The 24,812-nt window shown below is 43.1% G+C and overlaps 2 protein-coding genes across 2 annotated transcripts in view; both read right to left on the bottom strand.

The window, feature by feature from the left end:
- Positions 1 to 372: 372 nt before the first annotated feature.
- Positions 373 to 16,302, bottom strand: MCM6 (minichromosome maintenance complex component 6). The gene is made up of 17 exons (XM_069861569.1): positions 16,158 to 16,302; positions 14,237 to 14,383; positions 13,141 to 13,251; positions 12,397 to 12,646; positions 11,551 to 11,716; positions 11,319 to 11,464; positions 10,506 to 10,656; positions 9,728 to 9,869; positions 8,504 to 8,645; positions 8,258 to 8,365; positions 7,516 to 7,671; positions 6,353 to 6,481; positions 4,997 to 5,158; positions 3,739 to 3,874; positions 3,314 to 3,481; positions 1,961 to 2,100; positions 373 to 1,353 (listed from the first exon to the last, which is right to left on the bottom strand). The coding sequence occupies exons 1-17, from the start codon at positions 16,265 to 16,267 to the stop codon at positions 1,240 to 1,242; spliced, it is 2,478 nt and encodes an 825-aa protein (XP_069717670.1). The 5' UTR covers positions 16,268 to 16,302; the 3' UTR covers positions 373 to 1,239.
- A 6,067-nt stretch (positions 16,303 to 22,369) lies between these two features.
- Positions 22,370 to 24,812, bottom strand: part of DARS1 (aspartyl-tRNA synthetase 1) — a 38,917-nt gene continuing 36,474 nt past the window's right edge. Inside the window, exons 15-16 of the mRNA XM_069861573.1 lie at positions 24,620 to 24,691; positions 22,370 to 23,009 (exon numbers count right to left, since the gene is read on the bottom strand). Of these exons, the coding sequence (XP_069717674.1) occupies positions 22,918 to 23,009; positions 24,620 to 24,691 (164 nt within the window). The 3' untranslated portion in view covers positions 22,370 to 22,917. The remainder of the gene's footprint in view (positions 23,010 to 24,619; positions 24,692 to 24,812) is intronic.

The following is a 24,812-nucleotide window of genomic DNA, read 5'->3' on the forward strand; positions in this document are numbered from 1 at the left end:
GATGCAGTTTATGAAAGAAACTAGTGGAGAGAAGTTACTGCAGTTAGAGTTAGGGCCTAATGATGTGGCAGTGTTGTTGGCGATAAATATTTATGATTCGTTAAATAGAACTGTTATCTTTAATGACAAGCTTAGTCAGACCAAGGCATATCTCTCCAAAGCCAACAGAGACTAACAGGAAAAAGATGACTGTCTTACAAACCAGCTCCATTTCTGGACCTTCTTCAGAAACAGTTATTTCGTGCAATTTATAGGTAAAAGTTATAGCTTTGGTATCTTTCATGCTATTACAAATGTTTCTCAAGTGCTGGTATCAGACTGACAAGACAAATATCCAGATATTTTTAACTCTTAATAGATTATTTAATAATCCCATAGCATACAAAAAAATAACTGAGAAATTAAGAAATTCAAGCGAAATCTTCATACAGAAAAATCTACAAACACGTTTACAAATATAGTCTTAAAAAACCCTCACAAATGATGGCAGCTTTCAATTCACTTACAAGTCAAGTCATTCATCAAGCTGGGGGGTTCTGACCTCTTGACTTAAAGCCTTGCTTTGGGCTGGCTATTTTCAATTTTCTACGTTACATATGCAACAGGAGCACACATATCTTTAGTCCATCTAAAAAAAAGAGAAGCAATCAGAGTTTCTTATTATCCATTACTCGAGGTTAAGGGAGCTTCTTTAAAACAGAATCCACCATCCATTCAGTCATTCTTTAGACATCATACATTTAGATCACCATTTTTTCAGCCTCAAAGCACTTGCACAGAAAATAGCAATCCCACAAATGAGTGACACCAAATCCACCTCCAGACATCTCCAAATATTCGATTATTTTTTATTTATAAGAAAACCGCAAAAAACTATAGCATAAAAAGTCTACTAAATACAATAGAAGAACAATGCAAAACTCCTCTCATTTTAAAACAGGAGCATCTACAGAACTTGGTGCTGAAAAAAGGTATTGAATGATTCTCCTCTGCATCTGGATGATGGCATGAAACTCAGAATTGCTAACCAGGTTAACATGTAAGTGTGTGATTTCTTTAAAAACTTCCCACGTATGCTCAGTATAAATCAGCAATCATGTATTACTAACCGCACACCAGTGCATTCAACAGGAAAACATTCACAGGAATTTAAGATGTTAGCTGTACAGCAAGCCTTGCAAGAAAAGAATGCACCTTCCACCATGTAAACAGTCAGCCCTACAATCCAGTTCTCAGCCCTCAGTCTTCCAGCAGGTAGTTTGGATTAACAACCAGGTATGGATCCTCATCAAAAGTTCGCTCTTCTCCGGATCCCCTCAGTCCTGACTGGGACAGTTCTATCAGGATGTGGTCCTGCAACAGACAGAGACTTCTGTTCACACACCTACAAGCAAGCTGTTCTGGTTTTTTTGAAAAGCATCTCCTTTTCACACTGGCAGCACCTCTTAACAATGAATTATTTAACCCTTTTAATGCAAACTCCCTCTTTAGCAGGTTCCTCATCTTAACAGTTATGTTCAGTGGAAATCTCTAGCTTTCTAGGAACAATTCCATCTAGTGGTATCATACCTTTAGATGTCAGAAGTATTTTCTATTTTCATACTTCTTCCTCCAAACTGCCCTGGTATCCCTGTTACTTAAAGCTATCTATTGAACAAAGTATTGTTTGTATTTCTGTATTCTAACACCTAACTAACACTACAGAAATATAGAAAAATACCACTTACACTTCTACAAGAAAATCATACAGTGTTTTAAAATTTTGATTACACACATCTCTAATTTAGTCCAGTGTTTCTATATTTATTTTAACAGGTATTAAAAAGAAGAGATTTAAACACCATCATTCAATAACACAGAAGCACAAAATATATTTCTCAAATTAGGAATGCATTCTATTAAAAATGAGCACTACCCAAGTTAAAACCCTTTTTCACTACCCACACATCTTTATACATACATAATGCGTAAGTCGATGAATGACTCTCTCTATGATCTTCTTTTTATTTATTAGATCTTCTTCAGATTCGATTTCAGATTCAATTTCTTTTAGGTACCAATTAATAAGTTCACTCTTCTTTAACGATGAATCGTCCTCTTCTGTAAATGCAAAGAATATAATTTACAGAACACGGCAGCAGTGAAATACCATTCAAATTGTCAGAGAAAAGTACTTATATATTAATATTTACCAAGCTGAAGGGAGAAACATGCTTCTTAAGATAGTTAAGAAACATCAGACTTTCTTCTGGTTTTTGCATCATCATGTTTAGTACAGGAGATTCTTGTATCATGGTTTAATTGGAGATATTTAGATCGAGAATGGAAGCTTTCAGTTCTGCTCATCCAAGCAGCTTACAAATTAAATGAGCTGCCTAGCGATCACATCAGCCTTCAGCTTCAAGAAAAAGCAGCCTTAAGGACTTGTACAATGCCCCTCTAAAGTAAGGTCAAAAGAAAATCAGTCATGCTAAGACAAAGAAGTCATTTTTCTACAAGTACTCAGCACTTCGAAAAGATATTGTAGCCTCCACATCCTTCCAAAAGCCTTGTAGCATTTGCTATGAGACCAACGCTGCATTTCATTGTGGGAGCAGCCTCCTTGCAACTGAAACATTTCATCTTCTCAAGGAACGATGCTGCCATTTGGCACATGCTGGTTAAGGATATACTTTAGGCTGTGGTTGGGGGCATACAGTGAAGCTCCTGCTACAGTTTTCAATGCTGCTGACTCTTCTAGCTGGATTAAACCAGCACAGGGGAGACCTCAACACTGTCTACAACTGCCTGAAAGGAGACTCTAGTGAGGTGGGTCTCTTCTCCCAAGTGATAGGTGATAGGATGAGAGGGAATGGCCTCAAGGTGCACCAGGGGAGGTTCAGACTGGATATTCAGAGGCTGCCCAGGGAGGTGGTTGAATCACCATCCCTGGAGATGTTTAAATATGGGCAGATGAAATGCTTATGCATATCATTTGGTAGTGGACAGGAACAGTTGGGCTTGATGATCTCAAAAGTCTTTTCCAACCTAGCGATTCTATGATTCTAAATGCTACAAATCCTTTTCTGGATCTGTTCCACTGACCTAAGTTACTGGGTTTTGACAAATGATTGAGAGACCAGAACAAGAAAGTCCAAGAAGTCATATTTGGATCATCAGATTTAGCATAGCCACATGTGTACAGCTTCACACCTGACCTAACAAGTTTGGTATCTCAGCAGGAATGAAATTCCCAAGTGCAATGGTATGTGATGTAATAACAGTTGTTCCCTGAACTTAGGGTCTGCGGTCTTTTTACAAAACAAATTCTTACCTTCCTCTGCTTTCCTGAGGTGCAGCACCAGGAGATTAGAAATCCGTCGATACTCAGAGAAGCCCAGCCTAAGAGAGGCTTTGGGTGCTGCATCCTTGCTCACATCCTCAGAATGGCCATTGATGCCATCTGCGAGACCATTGACACCAGCTGGAGCTTCTGCCTCACCTGTTTTGACACAAGCCCAAGTTTAAATCTGTTAACATCTTTTAACTGTTTAATACTCCAAGCCACTGAAAAGTGTTGCATTGAGCAACCAGGTGAGTGGACCCAGAAGGAGGCTGAAGAAGTAAGAGAGTTAAGAACAGGAGTCAAGATTTCTAGACCTTATTAGGTGAGAAACTGAAGAGAAGCACATACTCCAACAAGGTAAGCTGTAAAGGCTGGAAGTACTTTCCCTTTTGAAAAAAATGCAAGTAATTTACCATTGACTCCCCCTTGGTCCTCTTGGTCTTCAATTTGCTGTTCCTCATCTTGGTCTAAATTGATGTCAGGAGTCTCAACTCTAATGATGGACTTATTTAAAAGCCTGAATGCTTCCTTCACGTGTTTTGGGTGAACCTGGCGGAGATTTGAAAAAGCATGTATAAGATAGGCATGATGGCTCTGCTAGCATTAAAAGCTTTCTTCTCAATAGCTCCCGAAATTCACCACTGACTGACAAACGGTCTTCTACCAATCTCACCTGATTAATCCTAAGCAGTAAAGATTCTGCAAATGGAATTATATCCCACTATACAAGAGTACTTGTACTCTGAGATCACACGAGCTCATGGAGGGAATAAGCAGCCTGATGAATCTTTCAGGCTTTAGTGATCATGTGGAGTCGATAAAATTTTTATTTAAGCCAAGAATGTTATGAAGAAAGATCAGTGGAGCAAGAAACATGAAAGAAATGGATCTGAACAGAAACAATATGAAAAAGAACAGATGTAACTAATGAGACTCTCCTCTGGAACTGAAAAGCAAAACCTGGAAAAATCTCCTCTAGCCAAGCTATAAGCTCTCTGTTTCTTTATAAGCTGAATTTAATTAAAACCAACGATGGGTGTTCTTCTTACACAACCAGTGAGCAAGTTCCATCACTGCATGTGTCACATAACCCCTAATCAACATTTCAAAAGGCCTGCTGCATTTTAAAGCAGAGACTAGATGGATTGCAGTCACGCTCCAGTTAATAGCTATAACACAACATGCATTTCAATATGGGCTCATGTGAGGAGGAGCTCAGATCACAAACACAGACACTCTTAGGGAGGTTCAGATACTCTGATGAACTTTGGCTTTTTAGATTGCAGATGGGAGAGAGCTGTTAGATTACAAAGTACGCAAGATTAGGACAGACATTACCAACAGCCCTGGTTGATACTAATAGAGGATTGTCCTTCCTATTTGTTGTGACTTGACATGGTAACAGCTTGAGAGTGCTAGTACAACTGTAATGCAAAACCAAGTGTGTTCTCCTTTTGGACCAGCTGATCTTGGTTTTACAGGACATGCAATAAAAAAAGCATTTCTGGCATGCAATTCCAGAGTGAGCATGACCACTCACAAGTGAAAACATCATCCTACCTCTCCTCCTCACTCACAGGATGTAAACATGCCCAATACTACAGTCAAATAGCAATGGCAGAACCCCCGCAGCATGGACATTTATACAAACTTTCATCCCAACCCAAATACCTCATCACAGCAGTGCATACGGGCCATAGCTTCAGACAGACGAATCATGCTTTCCAGCTGTCGCACCGTGATTCTCCAGGACGACTTTATCACTCCAGAGCCGTCCCGCTGCCGTAGTCGCTTATACTGCTCCACTATAAAGTCCTCAGACTCCTTAGATATCTTTGTGACATAAGACAGTATGACAGTTTGCCATGTTAAAAGTATTAGAGTTTTTTGGGTTTTTTGCATTAGACTGGCAGTTCACAGACTTTTCTGTACTAGGTCCTGCTTCTCCGAAATATTCTACGCTATTCTAGACACATGCTATAAATATAACAGCAATCAGATTATGTTAAAATTATAATTTTTACAGTAATAGTGATATTACAAAAAGTACATTGATTCCTTAATTATTTCACAGCAGATTTTTCTATTTTTTCTGTTCTACTGACTTGCTTCCAGGCATAATTTATGTCTGTCTCTACTAGATAGTTGTGTTTATTTACCTTTCATTCTGTATGCAAACACACACACAGCACTAACACTGACTATAGCTTTTTAGCCTGAGTCTATCTTATCAGGTACTGGCAGAGGCTGCTCAGGGAAGTGGTGGATTTACCATCCCTGGAGGTGTTTAAAAGATGGGTAGATGAGTTGCTCAGGGATACAGTTTAGTAGTAGACAGGTACGATTGGACTTGATGATCTCAAAGGTCTTTTCCGATCAAATGATTCTATGATTTTATGATACACAGATCCAGATGGAAAAGAAACTCCCTACCACATAGAAATTAAATGAGTTTTCAAAGCTCTGTAAGGGAGGGTGTCCTCTCCTTCCACTTAAGGAGAACAGTATTAGAACTTCTGAAAAACTTAACACACAGCCCATCCAAGCTGCTATTTGGATAGGCCACAAAAATTGGTACTTAAAGTAGTTTCCCATGTTCTGGTTTTTACCACAAAGGAAGCAAAGAAATATTGAGGAACAATGCCCTTTAAAATAAAACCAAACTTTCTGATTAAGTGAAAAAGTCAATAAAATACAAAAATCTCTGCAGCAGCTGTGCTGAGGTATGAGAAAGCTCTGAAACAACTCCTCAGTTGTTCTAGACAGAGGTTAACAACTGCCACCAAAGCAGTTAAGACTCCTGATTCTAACAGTCTCAGCTGCTCTGGCTGTTCTGGAGTTCACAAAATCAGAGTACATGGCTCCCAAATGTGCTGTGTTTCTAGATAATAACTGAGTTTACAGCTCCTTTCTTGAGGGAAAACTACACTAAGTGTCTTTGCATTTGCCAGAAAAAAGCGTGCTACAGAGTGCCTGTTCCCTTGGACCTCCTCCTACAGAACAACTTAGACAGGAAAGTAGAATTACCTTTGGTTTAAACTGTCTTGCGAACAGCAGGTACCTTCTGATATCGTCTAATGAATAGACACGATCGACAGATTCTTCTACTCTGGAATGCAGATCCACTATGCGTCTGGCAATGGCGTAATCCGTAACCTGGGAGACGAGTGCTGTGTCAGATCACTTCCACAACATCAGCCAAACATCAAAACAATGGCTATATTCTTCCTTCCCATTCCTTTCCCTCCCTCGCACTCCTCATGGCAGAGCTAGTCCTTCCAGAAGCCAGACTCTGCCACAAGATCGAAGAGAATGCCCTGATGGCTTTTAATACAAGAGAAGGGATAAAAGGCAGTTTACGGATTTATAACCTCTTGGAACTCTCTGGGTTACAAGTCAGCCAGAGAACAGGCGGAAAGCAGCACTTTGCAGCGTGAGAACTGCTTTCTTCCTTTTCAGCTTCCTCTGTCTCTTTCACCAGCCCCTTCTCAATTAGACAAGCACTCCGAGCGAGACAGTGGACAGAATAGCGCTGAGCCAACATTAATCTCTGTATCTCACGCGTTCCCAAGGCAAACGCCACATAGACAGGTGGTAGCGGTCTCAGCCTTAGTGACCAGCGATTCGTAAAAATGACTAATGGTGTTAAGTTGCAGGTCAAATCACTACAAGATGAAAAGGCAGCATCCCCGTATTCAGCAGAGCACGATCAAATTTGTACTGCCAGCTTTTAACCTCGCAGAGAAAAAAAACAGGAGCAAGACACTCTCATGAGATTAGCTTCACCTAAAATTGCAGAGGGCCACCAAGATGGTCAGAGGGCAGGAGTACTTGATACACGAGGAGAGGCTGAAAGAACTGGGTCTGTTCAGTTTGAAAAGAAAGCAACTGCCTTCATGGGCAAGAATAGATGTGATGAAGCCAGATTGTTCTTAGAAATACAGATTGACAAGAGGCAACTGACAAACCAAACCAGGAGAAATGCTCCTTAGATATAAAAGTTATTATTTTCCAAACACATATGAGCTGTCAACCACTGCAGTAGGGGCCTAGAGAGGGTGCAGAACTCAAAACTCACCAGGTCAAGGTGTTGGTGACCTGCTGTCAGTGATATGCTTTGAGTGTGAGGTTAGACTAGAAACCTTCAGGTCTTTCATGACATAAATTATTCTACCATTCCTTAAAATTACCTCATTACATTCATCCACAAGGATGAAGAAGAGATCAAATCGAGACATGATGGGAGCCGATAGGTTTATATTTTGTTTTAGTGACTTGGATCTGTCATAGCGTCCACCAACGGGGTTTGCTGCAGCCAAAATGGAAGTCCTGGCATTCAGGGTAGCCTGGAAATGGGGAAAAAATAAAAAAGAATGGTATCTGTGACTACCTGCTAAAGCAACCCATTGCAATTTGAATGGGTCAGCATAACGTTTCTTAGACAGAGTTACAGTGGAGGTATTACAACAATCACTCCTTAAAAGAGCCCAAACTCTTCTAGCGAGTCCTTTCTAGCCAGGTCTCTGCCCCAAGACACAGTTTCATGAATCAGTATTTTAACACTGTCACAGTACTGAAACAAGCCCTTAAAACTGTTTTTCACAACACCCTGTTTTGAACGGTGCAAATACACACTTTACTTCTACAAACACACACAACTCTCTAATCTTCTTTTGAAGTTACCTCTAAGTCAGGATTTTCCCATTTTCTCTTTCCTGTTAACTACTATCTCTTATTTTCCTTACAGTAACATTTCTCATCTTTTTGGGGAATGTGGCACGAGACCTTTGCAGGCAAGGGATCTCTGTCCTGCCACAGTGAGGCAACTGCAGAGCTGACATGAAAATCTACAGACGATGCTAGATCAGTGCATGTAACAAAAAAGCCAAGCGATTGCACAGACTACACAACCAGAGGAACAGCACAAGCTACCTTTACTCCTGCTTTAGTAATGGATATAGTCTGCTGCTCCATCGCTTCATGAATGGCTACTTGATCCCGCATGTCCATTTTGTCAAATTCATCAATGCAGCAAACCCCCTGCAGCAGAATAAAAAATAATGTTACCCAAATTCAATTACTTTTGGGGAAAAAGCATCATTAAGACAATTTGGGGCTCTTTTTTATTAATCAAAACCATTGCAGGGATGCAGGAACCTCTCTAGTTCCTGGACTCACGTTATCTGCCAGCATCAGTGCTCCAGCTTCAATGACAAACTCATGAGACTCTTCATCTTTCACCACTGCTGCTGTTAGACCAGCAGCACTGGAGGCTTTTCCGCTGGTGTACACAGCACGAGGACTGAATTCATCCACGTGCCTATGGAGAGAACCAAGAGTGAGGAATCATGTTGTACAAACTTAAAAAGTCAGATTAAAACCCGCAGAAGCAAGATAACTGTAATGCAGTGCTGCTTTCAACCTCTTAGGCCAGGACTTGAAGAGGGGCTCTTTATCAGGGAGTGCAGGGATAGCATGAAGTTTAACAGTTTTAAGCTGAAAGAGGGGAAGATTTAGACTAGGTATTAGGAAGAAATTTTTCACTGTGAGGACAGCGAGGCACTGGCACTGGTCACCCAGAGAAGTCGTGGGTGCCCCCCTCCTTGGAAGTGTTCTAAGACCAGGCTGGATGGAGCTTTGAGCAACCTGATCCAGTGGGAGGTGTCCCTGCCCAAGGCAGGGGAGTTGGAACAGGATGGGCTTTAAGGTCCCTTCCAACCCAAACTAATGTATGGTTCTATGACTTGCAGTTCAGGGTAAACGTTAGCACAAGGTAACCAATGACTTCACATCAGGAAGCAGCAAGTCCAACCACAGGCAGCCCAAGGCAGCTTTTCTGGTGCCTCTGCATTTCTGAGTTGCAGTGCATTGTGCAAGGAGCTCAGCTTCACACAAAGGTAAATGAGCATGAGCAGCATAATAAAATAAAACTATATTAAATAGAATTTCAAATTAAAAAAGCATTATAGCGTAAGACGTAGCATAAAACATTACTTCATAATTATTTCTCAGGGCTAATAACGGTCTATTGCTTCAAAGTCTTAGGACCTACCAATTTAAACTAAGCTAAAAATAGAACAAAATATTATTCACGAAGAGATGCAGTAATTTTTGTATTTTTAATATCCAATGTCTTTAGAAAATAATTGGAAACCCACACTTTCATAACTACCTAAACAAGGAAAAAAGGCTTATTTCTTTCTCTGTTATTACTACAGGGGCCTGTTGAGTTTGCTTCAGGTCTATTCAAATAACTCCACCACATCCAGACAATTCCTGGAAAACACGCTTAAATATTTTCTTTCCCTTTCCTCTGTTTGAGGTAGAAAAGGCACAGAACACATTTACAGCTCCAGTCACACAAGACAATATTTAAATATTGAATTTTAATAAGATGCTTACTTTAGAAATTGACTCTTGGCTGTACTTGGATCACCAACAACACAAACATTGATGTCCCCACGCAGCGAAGTGCCTTCTGAAGTGGTCTTAGGAACTCCTCCAAAAAGCATCAGCAGGACCCCACGTTTCACTTCATCGTTACCTGCCCCAGAAATTACAGCAGATTAAAAATCCGAAGAAAACACCACTTTTTTGCTCTTAAAAGACACCTGCAGCCCACTAGAATTTTAGAGCATTTGGGTACATCCACTCAGAATTTACCTATTTGCTAAACACTCACTACGTGCTTGATATAGTTTCAGGGAAGCATGACTTGGAAAAAGGCTGAATTCATTTATGCTACAGTGGCTTAAAACATGGACCAGATTCACCTGATCAAACTTTTCAAACGTAGGTCTTCAAACTAGCTCAGAGCCAGAAACAACTGCAAACACGTACACACATGCATGCACATACAAGCGTTTGGAACCCTTAAATCTTTTGAAGGATGCCAATAAAATAAAGCTTACATCCAACTGTCAGCTGTGGGATTTAGTAGCAGATCGCCCAGTAGCAAACCCAACCATTTCAACCAGTCTTGCAGCCCTTAATGGTTAAACACAGCAAGTACCCAGGAAATAGGTTCTTTTCTAACATCACCAGTGCTGGAGGGGAGATTTTGTGGTCGTGGGCATGAGGCTTTCAATCGTCCCCAAAATGGCACTACACACACATCAAGAAGCAGACATATTTTCACAACAGAAATACTCCCTCTCTGAGGCAACGGCTGGACTCTTACCGTGGATAGTGGGGAAGAGGCTGGTGCACAGGTTATGGTAAAGATTCTTATCCTGGCTCATTTCAAACACTTTTTCCCACTCTTTCACAGACATTTGGTTTTTAATACTTTCTGCAGTCTGTTCTTCATCTCGGAGCTCTTTTCCACCAAACTAAACAAAAAAAATATTAAAAAATATAAAAGTAATGACATGGTCACTACTGACTGCGATTCCTGCAGGCAGGAGGTTACACACACTTGCTCTGTAAGCTGAGGGGAAGAAACACATTCAGAAAAGCTGACCTTAGGCTAAAAAATCTCATCAACCTATACCTTTAAAAACCAATGAAAAATTTCCTAGGGGGCAAAATCAATGGAATATAACTTTAGTTAGTGAGAAAACCCCAAAATAGATGTTTGTCCAGAGATTAAAAAAGAGTACAGTATGGCTTCCTTTGGCCAAAATTTGCCTTTGCAAAATTCTTCATTAACTGGAATTCACAAAGTCTTTTATTACTCTGAAATGAGGCAAGAAACTTCTACACCCAGAAAGTAACCGATGCTGTTTTGATCCTTCACGCTGAGGGTGGTGAGGCACTGGCACAGGTTGCCCAGGGAAGGTGTGGCTGCCCCATCCCCAGAGGTGTTCAAGGCCAGGTTGGATGGGGCAGCCTGGTCTGGTGGGAGGTGTCCCTGCCCATGGCAGGGGAGTTGGAACTGGATGAAGGTGCTACACACGGGTATTTAAAACTTTCCCCAATCCCACTCCCTAATTTGAGGTAAAATCACACAGAGCAGAAATCATCAAACATTTAATGTTCCATCCAAACTCACCCGTGGATTAGTTGGTGCAACGTAACAAGCTAGGAAGACTAGTTTATATGACAGCTCTCTGACTCCAAGGGCACGAAGTCCTCGGATGCCTTCGGTTTCGTAGCCCTCTCTCCCGCTCAGCCGAGAGCTGGTTTCTGCACGCACTCCTGTCAGTAGAGTGAGAGTCAGAACAGCCGTTCCCAGTACACGCAGGAGGAACGTGCCATCTAGGTCATGAGTGGTAGCAACAAACCTGGTGTTGACAGCTGGGAGACATCAGGCACGACAATCAGTGACCCTGTGAAGTCACATTTGTCTCCTGCCTGAGCAGACTCCACTGCTTCTGCACGCAGGATGACTTCCACGCTGCGAGGAATGCTGCCGCGTGGCAGCTCGGCCTGCGTCTCCTGAATGCGAACCTGGGCAGGGGAAGAGAACGTTAAACACTTAGTGGATGTCACTGAATTTGAAACTGCTTCGAAAGCTAAGCGTCTAATAAATACAGCAAGCAATTGGCATTTGCTTTCTGGCATCCATGTCAATAATTTAATTCCTCTTATTATAGAAGACAAACAGGCAACATATCCCTTCACTAATCACTACCCAAGGAACGTAGAAGAAACTTAAGAGGATACACAAAGGCCACAGTGACAATTCTGAGGGCTGGCAAAAGGAACTTGAAGAGTCCAGTTAACGTGACTGGCACAAAATATTACTGTGGGAAGTGATGTGCTGAGGATTTGGCAGAGTAAATCAATCTGGAAGAGCAAAACATTAAAGACACCTCATGTAAACAACTATACATGATGTACCTGTGACAGAAGACTGACAATGGCTTGAATATGTGGGTTTCCAGTGGCTTACTTGAACAACAAACATCATACAACAAAAACTGCTTTGATACTATTCGTAATTTCCCATCCTTAAACACAAACCTTCCATAGACAGAAAGAAACTAATTCCAGAAACTCTGGTGTCTTTTCTGAATGTCAACAGAACCAAAATTAACTGTCTTCAGTGTGAAGCAGTACAAACACCACCTTTCAACTACCAGAAGAACAGCATTGTTTGTCGTGGTCCACCAGCCTCGCCACTGTACCTTTTGGAAGTCAACGAATCTTGATTTGTTTGTGTCCAGCAGGAATCTCCTCCTGTTGGCACAGACTGGGTTTCTGCAGATGTTCGGCTGCGTGTATTTAAATTGCTGTTCCACATCTTTGATCACTGTCTGGCAGTCGAGGCACAGGAAGGTTCCACTTACGAGCTCAGGATGGACTGGGTGAGTGCGTACGACCTGTCCACTGATGCGCATCAGTGAGCCAATTTTTGCTGATGTCATTTCTCGAATTCTGTTTAAAACACAAATTTATAGGGATTAAATTCTTCAGCTGAGTTGACAGTTTTAGGCCCAGGGTACTACCCAAGTGCTAAAATGCAATATAGTTTCTCAGTCTGTGACTGAAGAACAGTTGGAACAGACAAAAAAATTAATTTACTAGAATATTTTCTCTTTTTATGATTTTATATAAACTTTTAGATTAATATCAAGGGTCAAACCAACGCAAACATTAGTTCACCGATACTTCAAAAGCAACATACCCTAATTTTTTTGATTTAGAGAAGTTACATTTGTTTGTGGAATATGACGAATGTAAGAACCCGACTATGATTCACAAATGACAAACTGCTTCAGAAAACAACCTGCACAAGATCAGGCAACTCCTTCACAGTTGTACTGGTAAACTACATTTCACGCTGTGTAACTGAAACATTTTCAGTTTGCTCTGACACTTTTTTCCAGTGATAAAAACACACAGGCTTCTGGAATTAACAATCATCTTACTTGTGTCTGGTAGGCAGATCTTGGAAGGCAACATAGAAGTCCTTGTTTGAAGGAACGTTTCCATGGTCTCTAGCAAAAGTCTTTACTGCTCGGCAGAGGTAAGGGTAAACCCTGAAACGTGAAAAATAAGTTCAGATTTTACAGAAGCTGTCAAAATGCTGCTTTAGATTACATCAAAGGCTTGTAGCATACATTTCCAGCTTGTGTTTTTTACTAGTACATTATGCAAGAACACGCAAAAACTGATCTAAATATGCCACATCTGAGATTACTGAATAATAATACCGTTTGCTTCATTGCCTGGGCTTTTTTAACAGTCATTTTATGACACTTTTACCCTTGTATTAAGAAGTAGATGGTCAAAATCAGCCACTGGGTCAATGAAATATTTTCAGAGCAAGAAGTCTGAGAGTTTATTCTGCATTCCTATCCACCTACTTTATCAGAATAAATGCAGTTGTCTTGTCAACCAATGGTTTCCAGGGAGGTAAAATTAGTAAATATGAATTTGTTTAGAAATGTCTTGCTCTAGTAAAAAAAAAAAAATTCATCTTTTAAGGCCACTAAGATGATCTGAGGGCTGGAGCTCCACCGGTATGAGGTCACTCTGAGACAGTTGGGCTTGTTCAGCCTAAGGAAGAGAAGACTTTGGGGAGACCTTATAGCAGCCTTCCAGTACCTGAAGGGGCTACAGGAAAGCTAGGGAGGGGCCCTTTACCAAGGAGTGCAGGGATAGGACAAGGGGGAACAGGTTTAAGCTGAAAGAGAAGAGTTTCAGATTAGATATTAGGAAGAATTTTTTTTTCCTGTGAGGGTGGTGAGGCCACTGACACAGGCTGCCCAGAGAAGTTGTGGATGCCTCATCCCTGGAGATGTTCAAGGCCAGGTTGGATGAGGTTTTTAAGCAACATGATCCAGTGGGAGGTGTCTCTGCCCAGGGCAGGGGGGTTGCAACTGAGTGGTCTTCAAGGTCCCTTCTGATCCAAACCATTCTATGAATACAGATAAGGAAAGCAGATAAACTTCTCTCTGGTAAGACACTAAGGGCCTGAAGGCTGCAGCATTGCTCAGCTCTCTGGTAATCTCTATACTTTACCTGTAAAATTCCTCCTGGATAGTGGTGGAGAGCTGCTGATTGAACTGCTCCAAATCTGCAAAGCTTACAACCAACGTGTTCCGCTCTGGCCGAATCAGTTCTTCAGCATCACGCAAGTATTTGACCTCTCCGTCGCTGTTCTGGAACCTGAAAGTCATTCAGGAAAACGTTTCACAGTTAACTATCAGGAAGCGATCGAATAGTTCTGAATTCAGGGATCACACGTGTTAAGGAGTGTGCAAGATAATGACAGTATCCCACAGTCCCTTGCAAACATCTTTTCCAACAATATCTCTCCTCCTATAGCCGTTCCCAGCACAGACCAAGGGATTTGCATTTCATATAGAACTGTATTTATGGTTTAACATTGCCTCTGCACCAGCAAAACTGGTTTTGTTTTGTGATCCTGGGGCTTTTTTCACTGGTGCCCTTCTTCGCTGTTTATGGGTCCCTCAGGAAACAAAAGGCAGGGACTCAAACTTATCAAGGTGAAACAACCAAGCCAGTAATGGGATTTTCAACGTGGCTATCACAAAACTTGGCTCAAGGTGTTCAATTGCCTAAAGAAGTTGTGTACTCCTCCACCCTGGAAGTGTTCAAGGCCAGGCTGGATGGGGTCTTGAGCAGTCTGGTCTGGTGGAAGGTGTCCCTACCTGTGGCAGGGGGGGTGGAATTGCATGGGCTTTGAGGTCCCTTCCAATCCAAACCATTCCATGATTCAAGAAGTAGTTACTATGACAAAAATACGTTTTTGTATTATTACATGGGGTTTTTTGGAATAGTCTTGATTTAAACGAAGGTAGAGTTAAGTTTCATTTAAGTAATTTTTAAAAGTCAGACAGAATGTCCCTCTAAGAGCATGTTTTCTTTAAACAGTGTTTATTTTTTGAAGATGAAAACGTCTTGTGTCAACTATGATCGGTGCTGAACAGATGTGCCTTTTTCTATAATCATCTCAAATGCAAGGTCAGACAGAGCTGGAGCCAACTCCAAATTAGCAAGAGACTTGGCTGTTGTGTGGTTCATAACAACATTAAAATTAGGCCTTGGAAAGTAACAGAATATGCATGAGATTTCTGGGAAAGTTTATCCATATGCATGTTATGATTAGACTCGATGATCTGATGGGTCTTTTCCAACCTGGTGATTCTATGATTCTGTGTAAGTGAAAAATATATTCAGTCCACAGCTCTTGTGTCTCTGCACACGATTGATAGAGATCACTCCCTTGCGCTGCCCAGCCCTAATTTAAGGGTGCTCACTTTCTAAAACTAAAAAATGAGCCTTTGAGAGTTGAAGGCCAGTATCCTGGGCTGCATCAAAAGAAGCGCGGCCAGCAGGTCAAGAGAGGTGATTCTGCCCCTCTACTCCTCTCTTGTGAGACGTCATCTGGAGTATTGTGTCCAGTTCTGGAATCCTCAGCATAAGAAGGATTTGGAGCTGTTAGAACGGGTCCAGAGGAGCCTACAAAGATGATCAGAGGGCTGGAGCTCTGCTGTGAGGACAGGCTGAGAGAGTTGGGCCTGTTCAGCCTGGAGAAGGCTCCGAGGAGATCTTATAGCAACCTTCCAGTACCTGAAGGGGCTGCAGGAAAGCTGGGGAGGGACTGTTCACAAAGGCTTGTGGTGATAGAACTAGGGGGAACGGGTATAAACTGGAGAGGGGCAGATTTAGATTAGACATGAGGAAGAATTTCTTCACGCTGAGGGCGGTGAGGCCCTGGCCCAGGCTGCCCAGGGAAGCTGTGGCTGCCGCATCCCCGGGGGTGTTCAAGGCCAGGTCAGATGGGGCTCTGGGCTGTGGGAGGTGTCGCTGCCCCTCACAGCGGGGGAGCTGGATGGGCTTTGAGGTCGCTTCCCGCCCAACCCCCCCCCGCGATTCCCTGACAGGATGGCGCCCCCCGCCCGGCCCCTCCACTCACTCCTCTAGGAAGTCCTGGAAGAGCTTCTGGCACTTCTCGGCCACCTCATCGCGGAGCTGCTGGTGCTGCTGCGCCGCGCCAGAGTCCCCGGTCGCCACCGCCAGGTCCATCCCGGCCGCTTCTTCCTTGTCCCCCCGGCCCGGCCCGGCCCCGCCGCCCTTCCCGCCACAGCGCGCACCACGTGCGCCGCGCCGGCCAATCGGCGGCCGCCGGCCCGCAGGGCCCCGCCCTCTCAGCCAATCAGCGGCCGCCGGCTCGCGGAGTCCCGCCCCCCTCAGCCAATCAGCGGCCGTCGGCTCGCGGGGTCCCGCCCCCGCTCCCCCTCCTCCCTCCTCCCCTCGCGAGCGTTTTCGCGCCAAAAGCGAGGGGCGGGGTAAGGGGGAGGAGGAGTCGGGGTCCCGGGAAGTGGGGGGGGAGGATGGGGATGAGGGGAACAGGGGTAACGATGAGAATGGGGATGAGGGTGTAAATACCAATGGCAGGAGGTAGATCCCTGCCCGAAGAGGAGGGGGAGAGGATGAGGATGAAGGGGAGAGGGGAGAAGGAGAGAAGATGATGAAGGGGAGAGGATGAGGAAAGGGTGAAAGGGAAAGACGATGAGGATGAAGGGGAGAGAGGATGAAGGGAAGAGGAAGAGAGGATGAGGATGAAGGGACGAGGAGAGGATGAAGGGGAGAGAGGATGAGGATGAAGGGAAGAGGAAGAGAGGATGAGGATGAAGGGGAGAGAGGATGAGGATGAAGGGGAGAGAGGATGAAGGGAAGAGGAAGAGAGGATGAGGATGAAGGGAAGAGAGGATGAAGGGAAGAGGAAGAGAGGATGAAGGGAAGAGGAAGAGAGGATGAAGGGAAGAGGAAGAGAGGATGAGGATGAAGGGAAGAGGAAGAGAGGATGAGGATGAAGGGGAGAGAGGATGAGGATGAAGAGGAAGAGAGGATGAGGATGAAGAGGAAGAGAGGATGAGGATGAAGGGAAGAGAGGATGAGGATGAAGGGAAGAGGAAGAGAGGATGAGGATGAAGGGGAGAGAGGATGAGGATGAAGGGAAGAGGAAGAGAGGATGAGGATGAAGGGGAGAGAGGATGAAGGGAAGAGGAAGAGAGGATGAGGATGAAGGGGAGAGAGGATGAAGGGAAGAGGAAGAGAGGATGAGGATGAAGGGAAGAGGAAGAGAGGATGAGGATGAAGGGAAGAGGAAGAGACGATGAGGATGAAGGAGAGAGGAAGAGAGGATGAGGAGAGGGTGAGGATGAGAATAAGGATGTAAATACCGGTGGCTGGAGGTGGATCCATGCATGGGGGAGAGAGGAAGAGAATGAGCATGAAGGGGACAGGAAGAGAAGATGAGGATGTAAATACTAGTGGTAGAAGGTGAATCCCTGCCTAGGGAAGAGGGAGAGAGGCTGAAGGGGAGAGGGAGAGAGGATGATGATGAAAGGAAGAGAGGATGAGAGTGAGGATGTAACTACCAGCGGCAGGAGGTGAATCCCTGCCCCAGGAAGGGGGAGGCTGACAGTTGGGCTGGATGATCCTAGGGGTCTTTTCCAACCTTAACAATTCTACGATTTGGAGTCCCGGCAGGCAGGCTGCACCTCTGGCTTCTGAAGGACCAGGCACAGGTGAAAAGGGTGTAACTTAAACCAGGTGAGGGCCAGGCATTAATTTGGACACTTGGCTCTGTGTTTGTGACATGTTTGTGGGTAGGATAGTGTAAGGTAAGGTTTGCCAAGCGATGCCACGGCTGACAGCCGTTACTGAGGAGCAGCTGGTGGCCCAGGATGCCTGCCAGCAGGAACCGTTTCAATATCCGTGAAGAATTGCTTAGAACCGCTGTGCCACCTGCAAAGTCATTAATCTCTGCCTAAACTGGGGATTTTGCTGTAATTAAGGCAGCTAAAGCCTGACTCTTTTTCAGTTCTGAAACGCTTTAAAAAGCACTAGCAGCATGGGCTTCCTACAGTATGGTTGTTTCATGTTCTGGTGTACTTGCCATACTGTGAATCGTCTCATTTGCACAATAGTAAAGGTTGACTGGCATCTGGGGGGCTCAAGCAAGATTCCACTCTGCACGGTTCCCTCACCTCTCACTGCAGAGGTCAGAGTAGAGGTTCTGGTTGGGATGGTCCTTTTTGAAAGTTGATATTATTTTAATGCTGATTGTTGTGCTTTGATTTGTAATTATAGCTGGGGCATGGTGGTTTCTAAGGGTTAAAGAGGTGGCAAAGAAGAAGGAAAACTGTGCAACTGTTTACGATTTGTCATGTACTTATGTGCTGCTCTAAATCCAAAGAGAAGAAGAAAATAGCAGAACTAACTTGATAACCTTGTAAAACCTTGCAGCAAGTAAAGTCTGTATTTTGTGAGACCGTAATAGTAGAAATGTGCACAAGCGCAGGTTGTTTGTGAGATAGTTTCTGCTGGTTTTTCATAATTTCTCTCTAGCAAAATACCCCTGCCCCCATCTGGATACTGGTGATACCCAGAGAAGGAATAGTGCATCAGAGAGCTGGGGGTGTTTAGCCTGGAGAAGAGGAGGCTGAGGGGAGACCTCATTGCTCTCTATAACTACCTGAAAGGAGGTTGTAGAGAGGAGGGAGCTGGCCTCTTCTCCCAAGTGACAGGGGACAGGATGAGAGGGAATGGCCTCAAGCTCCGCCAGGGGAGGTTTAGGCTGGACATTAGGAAAAAATTCTTCACAGAAAGGGTCATTGGGCACTGGCAGAGGCTGCCCAGGGAGGGGGTTGAGTCCCCTTCCCTGGAGGTGTTTAAGGCACGGGTGGACGAGGTGCTAAGGGACATGGTTTAGTGTTTGATAGGAATGGTTGGACTTGATGATCCAGTGGGTCTCTTCCAACCTGGTGATTCTATGATGATTAAAATCTGTTTGGGCAAGCTGCGTACTCTAAATACAGCTGCCCAGAAAACACACTTTCCCCAGGCTTTCTCAGTTTCCCTGGCTCTTTTTGGCACACAGGAACGTGCTCAGGGGATGCGTGGGAGGAGGGTGTGTGGGAGGAGGGAGCAGGTGCACTGGGTGGGTGTTAACAGTGGACTCTGGTGGCCTGAATGAAACCACAGCTCCGTACAGGTGTGGAAACCAAGGCAACGTGTTCTCCATCCCTTTGGCAGCAGAGTGCAGGCCACAGTTTGCTTTCACACAGAGGGATGTCTGGTACACCTAGAACTGACTGCCCTGGGGTGCAAGGACAAAGTTTTCCTGCTTTTCCTTTCTTCTTCTTCCCATGTCCCAGGGTGCAGGAGGAGCAGCTGTGGGGTGTTGGCTGCCCACTGGCGTTAACCCCTGACAGGTGTGTGCAGCCATGGGGAACCCATCCCGTGCTCTGCTTCCAGAACAACAGCAGGAGTCCTCTTTCCTGCTGGGATTCAGCCAGCTCAGTGAACACAGAGGGGTGTTCACAGGAAAATGTTGTGCTTGAACCGCAGAAGCGAACTGAAGCTTTGTGTTTGTTTGAGCAGATGACTCACTGGCTATTCCTTAACAATATCCTTTATAGTTCCTTAGTCTAGCGAATTGCATGATTGTAATTACCATGAAAGAAAAAGAATTAAAACACTTTAACCTGTGGAGAAACAGCAGCAATGTGGCATCTATGTAAAATGCTAAACTTCCTGCAAACTACTGGAAATAAAAGACTACACAGGTTTGACTTCTCCAGAACTACCCATCAAAGCTCTGGAATTACTATTTGCAAGGTTTCAAACTAAGTTCTAACAATGTGCAGCTTTGGATGAAGATTACATTTGGGATGAATGCATTTTGATTTATGATCATAATTATTTTCAGTTAGCTAAGAAAAACTGCATGAAAGGATTCTGCATGCAAAGGAATCGGAGCCTCCATCTGAACTGTTGTCCTTGTGCAGGTAGTATGAATAAATCAAAGTACAACAGGAGATTAAACAATTCTTAACAGAACTGGGATAAGCATAGTTCTTACTAAAATGTATGTGCAAAACTTGCTGTCAAATCCAGAGCAAGAAACATGGTTCTCAGAATATGGGTTTTTTGTTAGCATGAAATGCATGTCAGTAATTTTGCTTCTTTTTAGAAGGATGCGCTTCTGATGTGAAATACTTTACCGGTTCTATATGAGAAAAAGTAAAAAAGTTAAATTAATTCCTCTTGGCTTAGCTGAGTAAGTAACTGCTTTGAAACTTGGATTAATCAGTAGTAAGTCTGCGATGATAAGCTGCCTTTATAAGCCATGTAGCTTGGTAAATTACAAGTCTGTACTCCAGAAGATTTTTTAAGTTAATAATTTGGGGGAGATTTGATGGGAAATTCATGATGTTCCTACATCTTGTAGGTGTTTCAAACTCATGAGGTTCAACAAGGCCAAGTGCAAAGTCCTTCTGTGGTTTCAGTACAGGCTGGGGATGACGTGATTGAGCAGCCCTGCAGGGAAGGACTTTGGGTGCTGGTGGATGAGAAGCTCGACACGAGCCGGCAATGTGTGCTCACAGCCCAGGAGGCCAATCCTAGGCTGCATTGAAAGCAGTGTGGCCAGCAGGGTGACAGAGGGGCTCCTGCCCCTCCTCTCTCCTGAGACCCCGCCTGGAGTCCTGTGTCCAGTTCCAGAATCCCCAGTGTAAGAGGGATATGGAACTGTTGGAATGGGCCCAGAGGAGGGCATGGAGATGATCTGAGGGCTGGAGCAGCTCTGCTATGAAGACAAGCTGAGAGAGTTGGGGCTGTTCAGCCTGGAGAAGAACAGGCTCTGGGGAAACATTATAGCAGCATCTAGTATCTGAAGGGGCTACAAAAAAGCTGGGGAGGGACTGTTGACAAGGGCCTGGAGTGATAGGATGAAGGGGAAATGGCTTTAAATTGGAAGGGGGAAGATTTAGTTTAGATATGAAGAAGAAATTCTTCACGATGAGGGTGGTGAGGCAGTGGCACAGGCTGCCCAGGGAAGTTGTAGATGCCCCATTCCTGGAGGTGTTCAAGGCCAGGTTGGATGGGAGGTGTCCCTACTCATGGCAGAGGGGTTGGAACTGGATGATCTTCAAGGACCCTTCCAACCCAAACCATTCTATGATTCTAAATTAATTACAACAGATTCATGAGCAAAGCTGCAAAGTGTATTTATTCCTTGAATTCCGTCTCTTCTAAAGAAAGTTTAACTTTCACCTTCCCAGTACTTTACCTAACTGACCTTTAGCGTGATTGTTTTCTGATGGAGAACTCTTGTCACAAGACATTAAAATTAAGTCTTGCTCAGTGGCAGCTGCAAAAGATGATTTGCCCTTTTGTGAAATCCTACACAATTTATACACAGTCTCACTGACCTTTTTGTAGCAAAACCAATATGTGACTCCTCTGACATTTAAAAATCAAGGTAGCAACAATAACTGAGACTGTCTAAACCATTCCTCCTACTGAAAGCTCTATCATGTAAAATGTTAAGCAAAAATTAAGTCAGGAATTACAAATATGTATGAATATTAGAGCAGTGCCCAAGTATGGAATTTAATCCTTTGCTCTTTGGCATCCACACTTACAAAGATGTTTTAAGTTTGAAAAAGAATGATTGGACGCAGCTCACAAAAGGAAGCGTCAAATACACTGGTTCCTCTCCAAATGCAGGGCACATCCTTTGGGCTGGGACACAGGGAAAGAGAAGTGGCTTTGTGCACAACTGCAAACTGAGGAGGTTCAAGAGCGATTCATTTCAGAAGAAGGATGTCTAGAAAGAATTTCAGAAGGACCCGGACTTAAAGGAACAACCAATTTCTCTAAAAGTGCAACAGCTGTGCTGGCCACAGCATTTCTAAATTCAAAAAAATGGAATCGTTTGGCTTCTATTAATTCACTTTTCTTTCATTAGCAATAGATACACAAAATCCTTGCCGATTTATTTGGTTTGTCATCCTAGAGGTTGGGTCGGGCAGCAAACCACATGACCAGCTATAGCACTCAACGTGCATTTGTTTTCTGAGAGTATTCTATATCCCTTGTGTATTCCCTGAGTGTATGTCACCTTCTATCCATTCCCAAATACCAACAGAAAATAAAGAACAGGTCTATGGTTTGTATACAACTTAGGAAAGAAAGGGAAGACGACAGAAAGAAAATAAATCTAAACTTTAAGCAGTTATTTGGTTGTTTAAAAAAAATCACACCAACAACTGAACCCTTATTGATTCCTGATTATCTTGTGAGGATACAAGGAAGAAACCAGAAAGACAGATATTGCATCTCATTTACTTTGAGAGGTTTATTGCAATCTATTTTCACAACTTCATTTCAAGACTTTGTTAAGAATGCTGTTGTTCTCACCTGCTTCTCTGACACTCATATATATTATCAATTGGCTGTTTTTTTCCTGATTTTCACATTGCAAGCATCCAGTTATTTTAGCTTTGAGCCAGTTCTATCCTTCAGAATATTCAAACTTGCTGATGTAAGTTAAAAATGTAGAATTTTTATTTTATAATTTATTAAAATGCTTAGAAAAATGATATAATTTAATGTGACACTAGAAAACTAACTCAAAGCATCACATTTTCATTAAAAATGTGCACAGTTACCAATACAAAGAGTCTTGATCTGTTAAAACATTCTTTTAAATAAACAGCTAAGGATTAAAAAAAAATATTGTGGCACTTCAGGATACGAGACGTTCTTTTTATTGCATGTTCTAATGCTCAAATCAATACAGGTTCATCAGTAATAGGTGATACGCTTGCAATCATATTGTATTTGCAGTGTGAATCTTAAACTTTCCGAAGCCGCTCGTGTTAAGGTGTCAGTCGTTTGGGATCCCGGGGGAACATGGAGGTCTGACGGACATTATGCAGCCCGAGGTACAGCATGGTTACTCTTTCCAGCCCTACAACGAATGACAAAGCCCATCAGTACAATCTTCTGTTTGAAACTCTGGAGAAGCAACAGGAACTTCACACCCACAGCCAGGAACTGGGGATTTTGCATACAGTGCCTTCAGCCGCAAGACAGGGCTCATTTGGAACACGCCTCAATAAGCAGGGGTAGCAGAGACAACCCTGCTCTGAACCACTTCAGACTTTCAAGAAAGGTGGTGGAGAAAGCTGAAATGGTAGGTGGGTAATGGGGAGAGCTGCATCCTGAATACAGTAACCGCAGCACAGTCCAAAGTAGGCTTAACAGCTTCAGATACTGAGTGCCCTAAGCAACTACAGTAAAAACCTACAGTTGAGGAATTTTACCCCAAACCCTCTGCAATACAAAAACATAGATTCAGCAATAAGTACCCATGTAACTATCCACTGACATCTTGATGATAATAAATATTTTGCTGGTCACTGTGTTCTTTCTTCCTGAAATATTAGAGGCTATGTGAGAAGTGTGGGACGTGGAAGGACTCCCTGATCCATGAGGCTACATATGCACCCCAGCCATGCTGAGATGAAACCCAGATACACACTAGTTTTCACATGCTGCCCTTCTCTGCTAAAGTTTCCATCTGAAGCAGCTAGGAAACAGTGTTGATTCTCACAGCATCTCCAGTTTGGCCTCTCCTCTGGGATGTGCCATGAAGCATTTTCTCTGCAGCAGAGATGTAGCTTCAGCTTTCTTGATGTCAGTTCTGACTGGCCTAAGTGATTTTGGTTCATGTGCAAACGCTGCATCTCCTCTGCCCTGCTCACAAGTACTGCACGGTCATCGACTCCTACATCTTGTAGGTGTTTCAAAACAGTTGTCTCAATAGCATCTCGCAGATCTAATGCATTTACTGAAGGCATGGATAGGCAGTAGTTCTGAAAACATGCTGAGAATGTACTAAATATTCTTCACTAAAGTAAGGCAGAAAGATTGAATCAAATAAATCATTGTGTTTATTGATAAGTACCTACAAAGCGCCCTATTTCTATATGCAGGAACAGGTTTCATCCTGTGAGTGAAAGCAACGTGTGTAACTGTAAATTGTTATCATTAAGATGCCTAAAACCTATCTTTTTTTTTTTAATATATAAAATCCTCAACCTCAATGCACGAAGCCTCAATACCTTTGCTGAAACAATTAGCATCAGCCAAAGTGATCAGTGACATTCAGTTAGATCACTAAATAAGACAGGACCAATAATTTATTTCTCCTCACTGCAGAGGATGCACTAAGAGACCGGTGGCTTCTGGTATTAGGCGGCTATGATAAATCCATACACAATACAGTCTTTTCTAACTTTCTTAGATTCTCCTCACTGATCAAATTTCCAAGTGATGTGCCTGGCTAATAAACTAGCATTTTCTCTTGTAATCACCTACTTTTTAAACTTGCCAGACTGTGCCATTAATATTTTCCCTATTTATTTTATGATGATCCTTACATTTTAGCTTCTTTCCTTATATTCTGCAGGATACAGAGCCACACACATTTATCTAACAAGTCTATTACTCTGAATTTTATACTGAGCAGTTTAAATTAAGCTCAGGCTAACACAGAATAAAACAGAATATACTTACCTATTCCACCACCTGCATGTGGAGGAGCACCAAACCGGAAGGAATCAATATAAGCCTTTATTTTCTCCAGATCTAGAAAGGAAAAAAGATGTTTCTCACCTGCTTAATGAAACCAAGCCAAAACATCTAAGGGAAAGGAGGACTGCAAACACAATAAAGAATTTACCAATATAGCTTACAAACCAACAGCGCG

Source organism: Phaenicophaeus curvirostris, chromosome 7, assembly GCF_032191515.1.
Source record: "Phaenicophaeus curvirostris isolate KB17595 chromosome 7, BPBGC_Pcur_1.0, whole genome shotgun sequence".
In the NCBI taxonomy this organism is placed as follows: Eukaryota; Metazoa; Chordata; class Aves; order Cuculiformes; family Cuculidae; genus Phaenicophaeus; species Phaenicophaeus curvirostris.

Coding starts and splice junctions, on each gene's coding strand:
- MCM6 (XM_069861569.1), bottom strand. CDS start 16,267: ATGGACCTGGCGGTGGCGACCGGGGACTCTGGCGCGGCGCAGCAGCAC. Junction 12,647..13,140: donor GATCTGCCTACCAGACACAA/GTAAGATGATTG, acceptor TGTTTTAAACAG/AATTCGAGAAATGACATCAG. Junction 9,870..10,505: donor CCTCTTCCCCACTATCCACG/GTAAGAGTCCAG, acceptor TTTCTGGGGCAG/GTAACGATGAAGTGAAACGT.